Source organism: Crotalus tigris, unplaced genomic scaffold, assembly GCF_016545835.1.
Source record: "Crotalus tigris isolate CLP2741 ecotype Arizona unplaced genomic scaffold, ASM1654583v1 scf7180000020932.1150333, whole genome shotgun sequence".
NCBI classification, from domain to species: Eukaryota; Metazoa; Chordata; class Lepidosauria; order Squamata; family Viperidae; genus Crotalus; species Crotalus tigris.
The window spans coordinates 496,357-511,817 of record NW_024098263.1 but is presented as its reverse complement, the minus strand read 5'-3'; the positions used below and the strand labels follow the sequence as shown (position 1 = coordinate 511,817).

General features: G+C 51.2%; 1 protein-coding gene across 1 annotated transcript; it reads left to right on the top strand.

The window, feature by feature from the left end:
* Positions 1-7,063: 7,063 nt before the first annotated feature.
* LOC120319689 (lachesicidin-like) lies at positions 7,064-14,037 on the top strand. Its single transcript, XM_039368790.1, has 4 exons — positions 7,064-7,243; positions 8,132-8,239; positions 12,312-12,488; positions 13,814-14,037. The coding sequence occupies exons 1-4, from the start codon at positions 7,064-7,066 to the stop codon at positions 13,931-13,933; spliced, it is 585 nt and encodes a 194-aa protein (XP_039224724.1). The 3' UTR covers positions 13,934-14,037.
* The last annotated feature ends 1,424 nt before the right edge of the window (positions 14,038-15,461 follow it).

Below are 15,461 nucleotides of genomic sequence, written 5' to 3'. Positions count from 1 at the left end.
GGGACCTTGGAGGTCATCTAGTCCAGCCCCCTGCTCAAGCAGGAACCGCTTACAGAATCATAAATAAGACAGTGGAAAGGGACCCTGGAGGTCATCTAGTCCAGCCCCCTGCTCAAGCAGGAACCGCTTACAGAATCATAAATAAGACAGTGGAAAGGGACCTTGGAGGTCATCTAGTCCAGCCCCCTGCTCAAGCAGGAACCGCTTACAGAATCATAAATAAGACAGCGGAAAGGGACCCTGGAGGTCATCTAGTCCAGCCCCCTGCTCAAGCAGGAACCGCTTACAGAATCATAAATAAGACAGTGGAAAGGGACCTTGGAGGTCATCTAGTCCAGCCCCCTGCTCAAGCAGGAACCGCTTACAGAATCATAAATAAGACAGTGGAAAGGGACCTTGCAGGTCATCTAGTCCAGCCCCCTGCTCAAGCAGGAACCGCTTACAGAATCATAAATAAGACAGGAACCGCTTGCCTGCCCCGAGGGGACCCACATCGACTTGAGGACTGGTACGTCTTGGCAGAGGAAGCAGAGATCGACATATTGAAGAGGCACCGCCGAAGAAAACAATGGAGCCGCCCCCCACCTGAGCTGACACACCAACCGGTGAAATCATCGGATACAGCCAAGAAGCAAATGGGGTGTTTCAAGTGCGGAAGAGAAGGGCATCGAGCTGTAGAATGCCGCTCAAAGGCCCCCCAGCACAACCCAGACAGATTCCCAATCAACAAACCCGGAAAGTCTTCAGCTAAGCCAAAAGAAACGGCCATGAGAATGATGGAAATTGCAGAACCCCCCACTTCCTGCTCACCAAGGGGAAAGAACTCCAGCCTACACCACAGGGCCGGTGGATGCCTCAGATGACAGCTCGAGGGCGAACCCCTGGTAAGTGGATGCATCACACCCATCTTCAAAACAGTGACTATATTAATCCCCCCCATGCCGAAGCTGTGAAGGTGAAGCCTTAATAGACTCTGGCTGCACCCGCTGCCTCATTAGCCCAACACTAGTGGGGAATCTGGGCATCCCATCCAGGAGACTGGAACAACCAATCTCCTTTGGCCAGCTAGATGGATCCATAGCAGGGGGGGTGCCAGCTACCCTAGCCACTCTACCAATACACCTCTCCCTGGGCAAACATGAAGAGGACATAACGTTTGTGGTGACCCCAGGTATGGAATGCCCAATGATTCTAGGGATGGAATGGTTGAAAAAATGGAACCCCTGGGTAAATTGGAGGACGACAGAAATCAAATTCCCGAAGGGGGACCCTATGGACTTAAAACCCCAAGAGAGGCTACCAGAATCAAGAATAGAAAAAGCATCCATAGGAGAGGAAAAAAGATTAACAGAAATACCAGAGGAATATAGGGACCTTGCTGAAGTCTTCAGTGAGGAGAGGGCGAATGAGCTTCCCCCCCACCGACCCACAGACTGTACCATTGAATTCAAGCCTGGGGCAAAACTCCCGAAGCCCAGATTATACTCCATGAGCCCAAAGGAGAAGGAGGAAATGGAAAGATTTATTTAAAAAAACCTAGAGAGAGGTTTCATTGAGCCAGCCAAGCCTAAAGTGGCTGCCCCGGTCCTTTTTAGAGAGAAGAAGGATGGCTCTTTACGTTTATGCGTGGATTATAGGGCCCTGAATACAATCAGTGAAAGCAACCTATACCCGCTGCCCCTCATGAAAGACATGCTGTCACACCTATCGAAAGGGAAAAATTTTTCTAAACTAGACCTAACGGAAGCTTACTATCACGTGAGAATTAAGGAAGGGGACGAATGGAAGATTGCATTTAACTGCCCCATGGGGTGCTATCAATTCAAAGTCTTGCCATTTGGATTACAAGGGGGCCCTGCAGTCTTTATGCAATTAATCAATGACGTTCTAAGGGAGCACCTGTTTAAGGGGGTCCTTGTTTACTTGGACGACATTCTTATCTTTACTGAAACAAAAGAAGAACACGTCAAACTTGTCAGAGCGGTTTTAAAGAAGCTGCGAGCCGCCCACCTATATGCCAAACTCTCAAAATGCGAATTCCACCAGGAAAGGATAGACTACCTAGGCTATCGCATATCCCCACAGGGCATTGAAATGGACCCAGAGAAGGTCAAAGCAGTATTAGATTGGGCACCACCCCGCACAAGAAAGCAACTACAAAGTTTCCTGGGCTTTGCAAACTTTTACCGCCAATTCATCCCCTCATTTGCCCAGATAGCCTTGCCCCTCACTAACTTACTAAAAACGAAGGGAGCATCCTCAGTAAAACCTAGCCAGCCACTAACATGGACAATGGAGTGCCAAGCAGCATTTGAGAGACTAAAGAGACTTTTTTCTGCCGAACCAGTACTAAGGCACCCAGATATGGACAAGCCCTTCGTAATACAGGCAGATGCAAGTGATGTGGCAGTGGGGGCTGTTCTATTACAAGAAAACAATGAGGGGTATTGCAATCCTGTGCATATACATCCAAGAAACTCACGGAAACAGAACAGCGCTGGCCCGTATGGGAGAAGGAGGCTTATGGGATACGTTGGGCATTACTCACGTGGCGACAGTTCCTGGAAGGCAACAAAATCCCCTTCCAGGTGTGGACTGATCACAAAAATTTAGAAGCCCTGAAAACGTCCAGGAAACTCAATCCCAAACAAGCCCGCTGGTCCCAGCATTTTCACCAGTTCCAATTTAAGCTCAAACATTTACCAGGAAGAAAGAACTTCCTGGCAGATGCTCTATCTCGCATGCCCCAATATAACAGCGCACGAACCACAGACTCTAGACCAATAATGGCAGAGTCACAACTGGCAGCACCAGTAACCACAAGAACCCAAGCCAAAATTAAAACCACAACTGGACAGCCAAACTGGAATTGAATTCAGAAAAAGTTTGGAAACAGATGAATGGTTCCAGAAAAACAAAAATGTGTGCACAATGAGAGACGGGTTGCCTTGGGTAGGGGAAAAGTTATATATACCAACAACCCAAAGAATCACGTTCATGCAGCTTTGCCATGACACAAAATCAGCAGGCATTTTGGATTTGTAAAAACTTTACACTTAATTAAACGGCAATTTTGGTGGCCATCAATAAAAAAGGACATAGAAAGTTATGTTGCCAGCTGCCCAACCTGTGCATCGGCAAAGAGGTTGCAAGGGAAATCGCCAGGGCTATTACAACCAGTGGCAAGTCCCTCAGCCCCCTGGAGGGAAATAGCCATGGATTTTATAGTGGAATTGCCAGAAAGCAATGGGAATACTGTTATCTGGACAGTCACGGACCTATTTTCCAAACAGGTGCACTTTATCCCTTGCCAAAAAATTCCCACTGCAAAGGCCTTAGCAAAACTTTTCATCCAGCACATTTACAGATTGCACGGGGCACCCCAACGCATCATCTCTGATAGGGGAGTGCAATTTACGTCTGCATTTTGGAAGGAATTTTTATCCCTCTTAGGGACCACTCAGGGACTGACATCTAGCCATCATCCACAAGGGGATGGACAAACGGAACGGTGCCATTCGGTACTTGAGCAATATTTGAGATGTTTTTTAAATTTCCAACAGAGTGATTGGACGGACTTACTTCCTTTTGCAGAAGTTGCCTACAATAATGCAGTCCACTCCAGCACAGGCTACACTCCTTTTCAAATAGCCAACGGTCAAAGTTTCAACCCTATGCCAGAGTTAACCCCAAAAGAACCAACGATCCCTTCACTGAAAGAATGGATGGAAAACCTACAAAACACCTGGCCAATAGTCAGAAAATCACTAGATGAAGCTAGGCGGGCATACAAAGCACAAGCCGATAAAAAAAGGGTTGAGCCTACACCATTCATTATAGGAGAAATGGTGTACTTATCTACAAAATACCTAAAGTCCCTACAGCCCTGTAAAAAACTTGGACCAAAATATATAGGACCTTTTCCAATTAAAAGACTCATAAATCCAGTAACAGTAGAATTAGAATTACCCAAAAATCTCAGGCAAATACACCCAATTTTTCATTGCAGCTTGCTGAAAAGAGAGCATCAGTCACCTCTACGGCCAAAAATCCCCCCACCACCACCTCCAATCATGGTAGAGGGTGAACAACACTTCGAAATAAAGGAAATCCTTGACTCTAGGAGATATCATGGAGCAACTCAGTACCTAGTTGCCTGGAAACACCTCCCTGCCTCACAAAACAAGTGGGTCCATAAACGTCATGTCAGAGCCCCGAAGCTATTGAAGAAGTTTCACACAGAGTATCCCAACAAGCCTAACTAACTTTTATACCTGTTTTGTTTTCTTGCAGGTGGATCTCTCTTATTTTTAAGAGGGGCCGGATGTTAGAATCCAATTATATTTCATCTTTAATTATCAAATATAGAAACTCCCAATTCTGCCTTCTCTGGATTCTGCCATAAGAGGGAGAGAAGGGGGAGAACAAAGGGGCTTTATGGCCCTCACTTCCTTCAGTAGACTTCTAAAGAGCTGAATGTGTTTATTGCAACATCAAAGAGAGACTTTGAATGTAAATAGCATCAAAGAACCTTACCATGACAAAAGAGAGCTATTTACCTTTCATGTAGTTATCTGAAGTCTCCATACAGACGAAAGAAAGGAGCAAGGGGGTGGAATTGTGATGCCTGAAACTATCACTGGAAGGGGGGGTGATTGGGTGGGACTGCTGGGGAACCCCTTAAAACCTTGAATGGGAGAGCTTGGACCCCAAGTCCTGTCTAGCATGCCTGCAACCACTTCTTCTTAATAAAGGATTCCTGTTGGAAGAATTATTCCAAGAGTTCTGTCTTCTTAAGATGCAAAGTGGGGTGGGTCCTTACAATGGGTCTACAAAGGGATGGGTCTACTCTACATTCCATAAGAGATGGGTCTACTCTACAAAGGGATGGGTCTACTCTACATCCGATAAGGGATGGGTCTACTCTACATACCATAAGGGATGGGTCTACTCTACATCCCACAAGGGATGGATCTACTCTACAAATGGTTGGGTCTACTCTACATCCCATAAGGGATGGGTCTACTCTACACCCCATAAGGGATGGGTCTACTTTATAAAGGGATGGGTCTACTGTATATCCCATAAAAGATGGGTCTACAAAGGGATGGATCTACTCTATATATCATAAGGGATGGATCTACTCTATATACCATAAGGGATGGGTCTACTCTACATCCAATAAGCGATAGGTTTACTCTACAAAGGGATGGGTCTACTCTACATCCCACAAGGGATGGGTCTATTCAACTCTTGCGATCCTTGGATGAAACCAATTATCTGGACCCTTTTCAATCTGGTTTCAGGCCCGGCTACAGCACTGAGACTGCTTTGGTCGCACTGAGCGATGACCTCTGGCGAGCCCGGGATAGGGGTCATATCCTGGTGCTTCTTGACCTCTCAGCGGCTTTCGATACCATCGAACATGGTATCCTTCTGCGTCGTCTCGGAGAGGTGGGGGTGGGCGGCACCGTATTGCGGTGGTTCTCCTCCTACCTCTCCGACAGGTCGCAGTCGGTGTTGGCGGGCGGACAGAGATCGACCCCTAGGCGCCTCGATCATGGGGTGCCTCAGGGCTCGGTCCTGTCCCCCCTCCTTTTGAACATCTACATGAAACCGCTGGGTGAGATCATTCGGAGACACGGGGTGAGGTATCATCAGTACGCGGATGATACCCAATTATATATCCTTTCAGTGAAGCAGTCGATGTGATGTGCCGGTGCCTGGAAGATGTGAGGGTCTGGATGGGGGTGAACAGGCTTAGACTCAACCCTGACAAGACCGAGTGGCTCTGGGTCTTGCCTCCCAAAGGTCAACTAGATGATCCATCATTAGTCCTGGGGGGGGGCAAATTTACCTCCCTCAGTGCAGGCACGCAACTTGGGTGTCCTCCTGGACTCACAGCTAAATCTGGAACAACATCTATCGGCTGTGGCCAGGGGGACCTTTGCCCAGGTTCGCCTGGTGCACCAGTTGCGGCCTTATCTGGACCGAGAGGCTTTACTCCCAGTCACTCATGCCCTCGTCACCTCAAGACTGGATTACTGTAACGCGCTCTACATGGGGCTACCCTTGAAGAGCGTTCGGAGGCTGCAGTTGGTTCAGAACGCGGCCGTGAGAGCGATTGTGGGCACGCCAAGGTACGCCCACGCGTCACCTATCCTCCGCGAGCCGCACTGGCTTCCTGTGGGTCTCCGGACGCAATTCAAGGTGTTGGTTATCACTTTTAAAGCCCTGCATGGCATAGGGCCAGGTTACTTACAGAACCGCATTCTGCCGCACAGCTCCCAGAGACCGGTGAGGTCCCATAGATTGGGCCTCCTTCAGGTCCCGTCCGCCAGACAATGTCTGGACAAGGGAAGGGCCTTTTCTGTGGTGGCTCCGACCTGGTGGAACCAACTCTCCCCCCCCCCCGAGGTTCGAACAACTCCCACCCTGCCGGCCTTTAAGAAAGCCGTTAAAACTCTCCTGTTCCGGCAGGCCTGGGGCTGATGTCCCCGGGGGGGGGGGGCGATATGATCGGACTCGCGGTACGACTGGATTATTTTATTGTTTTATAGCTGACCTGTCTGTAGGTCCGTCAGCAGCAAGGCCCCCTGAACCCGTGAACCCAACTTCCATAGGAGGGACTCACACCCAACACCCTCCGGGGCAGGAATCCCACGAGGACTCAAGGACCTCCGAGCGATGACTGCCACCCCCCCCACCCCTGCCCTGATGTCGAGGCTGATGAAGCCCCACAAACCCGTCCGGGCACATCTCCGAGAGGGAAACAACCCCCTCAGGGCCCAGCCAGGTTTCGGTGATACAGGCCAGGTCCGCCCCGCTGTCCAGTATTAAATCACGGACAAGGGGGGCCTGGTTGACAACGGACCGGGCATTAAGCAACAGCAGCCTACAACCAGGGCCCTGCACTCCCCCGTCCCCGAAGAATTCCACCCTGGGGGAAAATCCCGGGTTCCCCCCAGCCAGGAAGGCGAGGAGCCGCCTCTCCGGGGCCTGCATAAAAGGAGGACCTGCCGGTCCCCGGGAATCCCATCCGAAGGAGCCAGCGGCGGCCAGGATGGAGGGCTCCTTCTGGAAGACTTTGCTGGTGCTGGCCGTCTGCGGGACCCCCGCCTCCCTCGCCCACCGGCCCCTGAGCTACGGGGAAGCCCTGGAGCTGGCCGTGAGCATCTACAACGGCAAGGCGGGCCAGGCGTCCCTCTACCGCCTGCTGGAGGCCGTTCCTCAGCCCGAGTGGGTAGGTGGCCGGGAGCAGAGTGGGGAGGGAGCCGGGAGGTCATCTAGCCCGACCCCCTGCTCGAGCAGGAGATCCAGGCAGAATCAGGGAAGGACGGAGTGGGGAGGGAGCCGGGAGGTCATCTAGCCCCACCCCCTGCTCAAGCAGGAGACCCTTACAGAATCATAGGACAGAGTTGGAAGGGAGCTGGGAGGTCATCTAGTCCAACCCCCACAGAAATACAGAATAACAGAGTGGGAAGGGACCTTGAAGACCGTCTAGTCCAACCCTCTGCTCAAGCAGGAGATCCTTAAAGAATCATGGAATGACAGAGTTTGAAGGGACCTGGGAGGTCATCTAGTCCAACCCCCTGCTCAAGGAGGACACAGAATTACACAATAACAGAGTTGGAAGGGACCTGAGAGGTCATCTAGTCCAACCCCCAGATCAAGCAGGAGACCCTTACAGAATCATGGAATAACAGAGTCGGAAGGGAGCTGGGAGGTCATCTAGTCCAACCCCCTGCTCAAGGAGGACACAGAATTACACAATAACAGAGTTGGACAGGACTTTGAAGGTCATCTAGTCCAACCCCCAGCTCAAGCAGGAGACCCTTATGGAATCATGGAATAACAGAGTCGGAAGGGACCTGGGAGGTCATGTAGTCCAACCCTCTTCTCAAGCAGGAGATCCTTAAAGAATCATGGAATAACAGAGTTGGAAGGGAGCTAGGAGGTCATCTAGTCCAACCCCCAGCTCAAGCAAGAATCATAGACTAAGAGAGTTGGGAGAGAGCTGGGAGGTTCTCCAGATTCAGGAGACTCCCTCAAGTGTCCTTCAACGTGGTTCCAAAGGAAGGTGGGAGGAAGTCCAGGTGGTTTCCAAATGAACCCCCGTGTCTTGTTTCAGGATCCCAATTCTGAGGGCAGTCAACAGCTGAACTTCACCCTCAAGGAGACGGTGTGCCAGGTGGAAGAAGAACGTTCCCTGGAGGAATGCGGCTTCCAAGAAGACGGGGTGAGTAAGGGATGTTCAAGCTGAGTTGAAGATGGGTCGGAGTTGGAAGGGGGATCCATGGGACGTCTGTAGGATCTCGCTTGGAGTTCTCTTTCCCTTCTACCGTCGTCTTCAGGGATGTCCTTCCTCGCGTTTCTGCAAGTCAACTCTGAGCCCAGGTCCAGGGATAGAGCAGGGACCTACTAGATCAGTGGTTCTCAACCTTTTTAATGCCGCGACCCCCAACCGGTCGTCAGTCAATGACTACTCAACCGGTCGTAAGTCGAGGACTACTCAACGGGCGCAGCACCGTTTGCAGAATGGGACTTTTGGCGGGCTCAGCAGGGCAGAGACAGCCTGGACAATTCCTATTGGCTTTGGAAAGCCAATAGAATTAGACTCTATTCAAGGGAGTCTATCCTATTGGCTTTCAAAAGCCAATAGAATAAAAGGGAGGAGCACAGCTAAGGAAAAGGGGGAAAAAATGGCGGACTGCGTTGTTTGGCGACCCCCGTGAAATGGTCGTTCGACCCCAAATGGGGTCCCGACTCCACAGGTGGAGAACCACTGTATAAGAGAATAACAAAGTTGGGATGGACCGTGGAGATCTTCTCTAGTCTAATCCCCTGCTCAAGCAGGAACTCTCCTCCTCCTCCTCCTCCTCCTCCTCCTCCTCCTCCTCCTCCTCCTCCTCCTCCTCCTCCTCCTCCTCCTCCTCCTCCTCCTCCTCCTCCTCCCTCTTAGCCTTGATGATGTTCCCTAGTTGGGTCATGAAACGTCTGCAAGAAAATCACCCAGCTCAGAGAGCACCCAGGACCCCCAGTCCTTCCTCCTCCTCCTCCTCCTCCTCCTCCTCCTCCTCCTCCTCCTCCTCCTCCTCCTAATAACAGGGTAATAAACTTGGAAGGGACCCTGGAGGTCTTCTAGTCCAACCCCTGCTCAAGCAGGAACTCCTCCTCCTCCTCCTCCCCCTCCTCCTCCTAATAACAGAGTAATAAACTTGGAAGGGACCCTGGAGGTCTTCTAGTCCAACCCCCTGCTCAAGCAGGAACTCTCCTCCTCCTCCTCCCCTCCCCCCTCCCCCTCCCCCCTCCTCTTCCTACTTAAAATTAACCGAATAATATTGGAAGGGGCACTGGAGGTCTTCTAGTCTAATCCCCTGCTCAAGCAGGAACTCTCCTCCTCCTCCTCCTCCTCCTCCTCCTCCTCCTCCTCCCTCCTAGCCTTGATGATGTTCCCTAGTTGGGTCATGAAACGTCTGCAAGAAAATCACCCAGCTCAGAGAGCACCCAGGACCCCACAGTCCTTCCTCCTCCTCCTCCTCCTCCTAATAACAGAATAATAAACTTGGAAGGGACCCTGGAGGTCTTCTAGTCCAACCCCTGCTCAAGCAGGAACTCCTCCTCCTCCTCCTCCTAATAACAGAGTAATAAACTTGGAAGGGACCCTGGAGGTCTTCTAGTCCAACCCCCTGCTCAAGCCGGAACTCTCTTCCTCCTCCCCCTCCTCCTTCTCCTCCTAATAACAGAGTAAGAAACTTGGAAGGGACCCTGGAGGTCTTCTAGTCCAACCCCCTGCTCAAGCAGGAACTCTCCTCCTCCTCCTCCCCTCCCCCCTCCCCCTCCCCCCTCCTCTTCCTACTTAAAATTAACCGAATAATATTGGAAGGGGCACTGGAGGTCTTCTAGTCCAACCCCCTGCTCAAGCGGGATACCCTCCTCCTCCTCCTCCTCTGAATAATAGAACAGCAGAATAACTGACTTGGAAGGGACCCTAGAGGTCTTCTAGTCCCACCCCCTGCTCAAGCAGGAGGCCCTGCCCTCCGCTTTCAGACAAATCATTGTCCCCCCCCCTGGATACAAACCCCCATTCCCGGGAGGGAGGAAAACACGTTCCAAAGATCGAAAGGACGGAGAAGTTTACAAGCCGCACGCAGCTCCTCCCTCGTGGAACGATTCCACCTGGTTGTAGATGGTTTCGGTCTGCCAGGCGTGCAAAAGGTACAAGGAACCGTGCAGAAGAACGTCTGCAGGCCTTTCTCGGGTTCTGGAAGCTGTCAGGACCCAACCGATTAACCGCCTCCACAGCCTTGGAAGCAGTTTGGCTCTTTGATGACTGGTGGACTTCAACCTCCCAGAATTCCCGAGCCAGCCATGCTGAGGGGAAAGGGAGAGGTTTCCAAGCTGAGCCATATTGGCTCAGGAATTCTGGGAGTTGAAGTCCACCAGTCATGAAGGGCCCATACTTCCCCCATGCTGGCAGAGGAATTCTGGGAGTTGAAGTCCACCAGTAATAAAAGAGCCAAGGTGGCCTACCCCTGAGTTACTAGGAAGATGAGGGGACTTCAACTCCCAGAATTCCTCTGCTAGCATGGCACCCTAAACCAGGCGTAGGCCACCTTGGCTCTTTTATGACTCGTGGACTTCAACTCCGAGAATTCCTGAGCCAGCCATGCTGAGGGGAAAGGGAGAGGTTTCCAAGCTGAGCCATGCTGGCTCAGGAATTCTGGGAGTTGAAGTCCACAAGTCATGAAGGGGCTACTTTTCCCCCCCTTGCTGGCTCAGGAATTCTGGGAGTTGAAGTCCAAGTGTCATGAAGGGGCCATAGTTCCCCCATGTTGGCTCAGGAATTCTGGGAGTTTTGAAGTCCCACAGTCATAAAAGGGCCAAGTTTGAAGGCCCCTGGTTTAAATGTTTAAATATTTTTTCCTCAAGGTCAGGTGATCAAAATTCAAACATTTGGGCAGGGCTAGGCCACCTTGGCTCATTTATGACTGGTGGACTTCAACTCCCAGAATTCCTGAGCCAGCCATGCTGAGGGGAAAGGGAGAGGTTTCCAAGCTGAGCCAGGCTGGCTCAGGAATTCTGGGAGTTAAAGTCCACGAGTCATGAGGGGGGGCCACAGTTCCCCCATGCTGACTCAGGAATTCTGGGAGTTGAAGTCCATCAGTCATAAAAGAGCCAAGGTTGCCTACCACTGCCCTAAAGTAAGCTAGTCCTCAACTTACGACGGCTCCGTTTAGTGCCCATTTTACAACAAGTCAACTTACGACGGTCCTTTTAGTGACCAAGTTACAACGGCCCCCCCAAAAATGACACGTCCATTTTATAAAGTCCTTGACTTACGACGGTTCTGTTTAGTGACTGAAGTTACGATGGCACTGAAAAAAGTGACATGTCCATTTTATAAGGAGTCCTTGACTTACGACAATTCTGTTTAGTGACCAAAGTCGCAAGAGCCCTGAAAAAAATGGCTTATGTCCATTTTACAGAAAGTCCTTGACTTACGATGGTCCGTTTAGTGACCGAAGTCACAACAGCCCTGAAAAAAGTGACATGTCCATTATACAGGGAGTCCTCGACTTACGATGGTCTATTTAGTGATCAAAGTTACAATGGGCCTGAAAAAATTGATTTATATCCATTTTACAGGGAGTCCTTGACTTACGACGGTACTGTTTAGTGACCGAAGTCACGATGGACCTGAAAAAAGTGACTTATGTCCATTTTATAAGGAATCCTCGACTTACGACAGTTCTGTTTAGTGATCAAAGTCACGACGGCCCTGAAAAAAGTGACTTATGTCCATTTTATAAGGGGTCCTCGACTTACGACAGTTCTGTTTATTGACCAAAGTCGCAAGATCCCTGAAGAAAAGGGCTTATGTCCATTTTACAGGGAGTCCTTGACTTACGACGGTCCTGTTTAGTGACTGACGACCTTGAAAAAAATGACTTATGTCCATTTTATAAGGAGTTCTCGACTTATGACGGTCCTGTTTAGAGATCAAAGTTACGACAGCCCTGAAAAAGAAGGGTGAGGTGGTTGTAAAGTGAGGACTATCTGCGGTGAGGGAGAGGCTGAGGCTTCTATCTTAGCTGGCCTAAGATCCTTCTAGAACAGGGGTCCCCAATCTGTAGGCCACGGTGCCCTACCGATCCGTGGCTTACTCAGAAGCAGGCCGCGTGAGTGACTCGAACTCGGGACCTCGTGCGTGCAACCGTCGCTCGCTGAAGGCCGCTCCCTAGGAGCGGAGAAGGGGGTCTCCATGGAGCCGAATCTTGATTCTCATCCGGCTTTCGTCCCCTTGACAGGTGGTCCTGGAGTGTACAGGCTACTATTTCTTTGGGGAGACGCCCCCGGTGGTCGTCCTCTCCTGTGTACCTGTGGGCGGGGTGGAGGAGGAGGAGGAGGAGGAGGAGGAGGAGGAGCCGAAGGCAGAGGCGGAGAACGACGAGGAGGTGGAGAAGGAGAAGGAGGACGAGGAGAAGGTAAGAAGGGGGCATGGTGGGGGACGTCTCATGACTCAACTAGGGAACGTCATCAGGGCTAGAAGGAGGAGGAGGAGGAGGAGGAGGAGGAGGAGGAGGAGGAGGAGGAGGAGGAGGAGGAGGAGGAGGAGGAGGAGGAGGAGCCGAAGGCAGAGGCGGAGAACGACGAGGAGGTGGAGAAGGAGGATGAGGAGAAGGTAAGAAGGGGGCATGGTGGGGGACGTCTCATGACTCAACTAGGGAACGTCATCAGGGCTAGAACGGAGGAGGAGGAGGAGGAGGAGGAGGAGGAGGAGGAGGAGGAGGAGGAGGAGGAGGAGGAGGAGGAGGAGGAGGAGGAGGAGGAGGAGAAAAAGACTGTGGGGTTCTTGGTGCTGTCTGAGATTGGTGGTTTCTTCGCAGACGTCTCACGACCCAACTTGGGAACATTATCAGTGGGAGGAGGAGAAGGAAGGAAGGAAGGAAGGAAGGAAGGAAGGAAGGAAGGAAGGAAGGAAGGAAGGAAGGAAGGAAGGATGGAAGGAAGGAAGGAAGGAAGGAAGGAAGGGGGGAGAGAGAGAGGAAGGAAGGAAGGAAGGAGAGAGAGGAAGGAAGGAAGGAAGGAAGGAAGGAAGGAAGGAAGGAAGGAAGGAAGGAAGGAAGGAAGGGGGAGAGAGAGAGAGGAAGGAAGGAAGGAAGGGAAGGAGAGAGAGGAAGGAAGGAAGGAAGGAAGGAGAGAGAGAGAGAGAGGAAGGAAGGAAGGAAGGAGAGAGAGAGAGAGGAAGGGAGGGAGGGAGGAGGAGGAGGAGAAGGAGGAAGAGGAGAAAAAGACTATGGGGTCCTTGGTGGTTTCTTTGCAGACGTCTCACGACCCAACTTGGGAACCTTATCAGTAGGAAGAAGAGAAGGAAGGAAGGAAGGAAGGAAGGAAGGAAGGTAGGAAGGAAGGAAGGAAGGAAGGAAGGAAGGAAGGAAGGAAGGAAGGAAGGGGAGAGAGAGAGAGGAAGGGAGGGAGGGAGGAGGAGGAGAAAAAGACTATGGGGTCCTTGGTGCTCTTTGAGATTGGTGGTTTCCTTGCAGACGTCTCACGACCCAACTTGGGAACATTATCAGTGGAAGGAGGAGAAGGAAGGAAGGAGAGAGAGAGAGAGGGAGGGAGGGAGGGAGGAGGAGCCAGAGCAGGAGGAGGAGGAAGGACTGGGGGGCTCCCTGGTTCTCTCAGAGCTGGGTGGTTTCCTTGCAGACGTCTCGTCACCCAACTAGGGAACATCATCAGTGCTCGCCCGAGGGCTACTGGTTGGGGCACCCGGCTTGACTACCTCTCCGCTCCTCTCCTTCCTCTCTAGGACCAGCCCAAACGGGTCAAGCGGTTCACATTTTACAAGAAAGTCAAGAAAAGCATGAAGAACCTGCTCAACAAATTCTTCAATAATCTGAAGGTCATCGGGGTCTCCATCCCCTTTTAAGGCAGGATTCCCAGCCAACGCCCTCCGATCCGAGGAAAAGCCGGCACCGGAAAGGAATGGCGGAGGCTCTCGGGGGGGGCGAGGGGGGCAGAATCGTTCCCCAATAAGATTATCCACCGATCGATCCATCTATCAATAAAGACTGTCAATCTCCATATCTGCCTTTTTTTTTCCCTATTTTTGATTCTACGTTTCATGCCGTAACAGCGGTGGAAAGGGACCCTGGAGGTCATCTAGTCCAGCCCCCTGCTCAAGCAGGAACCGCTTACGGAATCATAAATAAGACAGTGGAAAGGGACCCTGGAGGTCATCTACTCCAGCCCCCTGCTCAAGCAGGAACCGCTTACAGAATCATAAATAATGGAAAGGGACCCTGGGGGTCATCTAGTCCAGCCCCCTGCTCAAGCAGGAACCGCTTACAGAATCATAAATAAGACAGTTGAAAGGGACCCTGAAGGTCATCTAGTCCATCCCCCTGCTCAAGCAGGAACCGCTTACAGAATTATAAATAAGACAGTGGAAAGGGATCCTGGAGGTCATCTAGTCCAGCCCCCTGCTCAAGCAGGAACTGCTTACAGAATCTTAAATAAGACAATGGAAAGGGACCCTGGAGGTCATCTAGTCCAGCCCCCTGCTCAAGCAGGAACCGCTTACGGAATCATAAATAAGACAGTTGAAAGGGACCCTGAAGGTCATCTAGTCCAGCCCCCTGCTCAAGCAGGAACCACTTACAGAATCATAATAAGACAGTTGAAAGGGACCCTGGAGGTCATCTAGTCCAGGCCCTTGCTCATGCAGGGTCCTCATGCAGGGTCCTCCTCCTCCTCCTTCTCCTCCTCCTCCTCCTCCGAATAACAGTGGTGGAAGGGACCCTGGAGGTCTTCTAGTCCAGCCCCCTGCTCAAGCAGGAAACCCTTACAGAATCTTAAATGACAGTTGGAAGGGACCTTGGAGGTCATCTAGTCCAGGCCCTTGCTCGTGCAGGAAACCTTTACAGAATCATAAATGACAGTTGGAAGAGACCTTGGAGGTCATCTAGTCCAGCATTTTTTTCCTTCTCCTCCTCCTCCTCCGAATAACAATGGTGGAAGGGACCCTGGAGGTCTTCTAGTCCAACCCCCTGCTCAAGCAAGAAGTCCTATTTTGCAAAGAAAAGACATACTCTGTCCAATTTCGACATTTATTTCCATATTTTTTTAAAAAAACAACACTACAAATACTTCTGCCCTCTCCCCGTTGCATTCCACCCCTTTTCCCATAAGTCCTCTTGGGCGGGAATATTTCGCTTTCTGCCCCGGGCTCAGAGTTCGAATTCTCCTTTCCAATTCAACATGGGCACAAACGCTCCTCTCTAGTTGCCATCTTTGGCTCTTCGCCCTGGATTCAGAGTTTGAAATCTTGCTTCCAATTTAACCCGGACCCAAACGCTCCTCTCTGGCTGGCAATCTTTCGCTCTCTCCGCACTGGCTTCAGAGTTCAAATTCTCCCTTCCAATTCAACATGGGCCCAAATGCTCCTCTTTGGCTGC

Bases quoted from the DNA above. Each gene is read 5' to 3' on its own strand.
- LOC120319689 (XM_039368790.1), top strand. From the start codon at position 7,064: ATGGAGGGCTCCTTCTGGAAGACTTTGCTGGTGCTGGCCGTCTGCGGG. The intron at 7,244-8,131 runs GTAGGTGGCCGG...GTCTTGTTTCAG, and splicing joins CCGTTCCTCAGCCCGAGTGG to GATCCCAATTCTGAGGGCAG. The intron at 12,489-13,813 runs GTAAGAAGGGGG...CTTCCTCTCTAG, and splicing joins AGAAGGAGGACGAGGAGAAG to GACCAGCCCAAACGGGTCAA.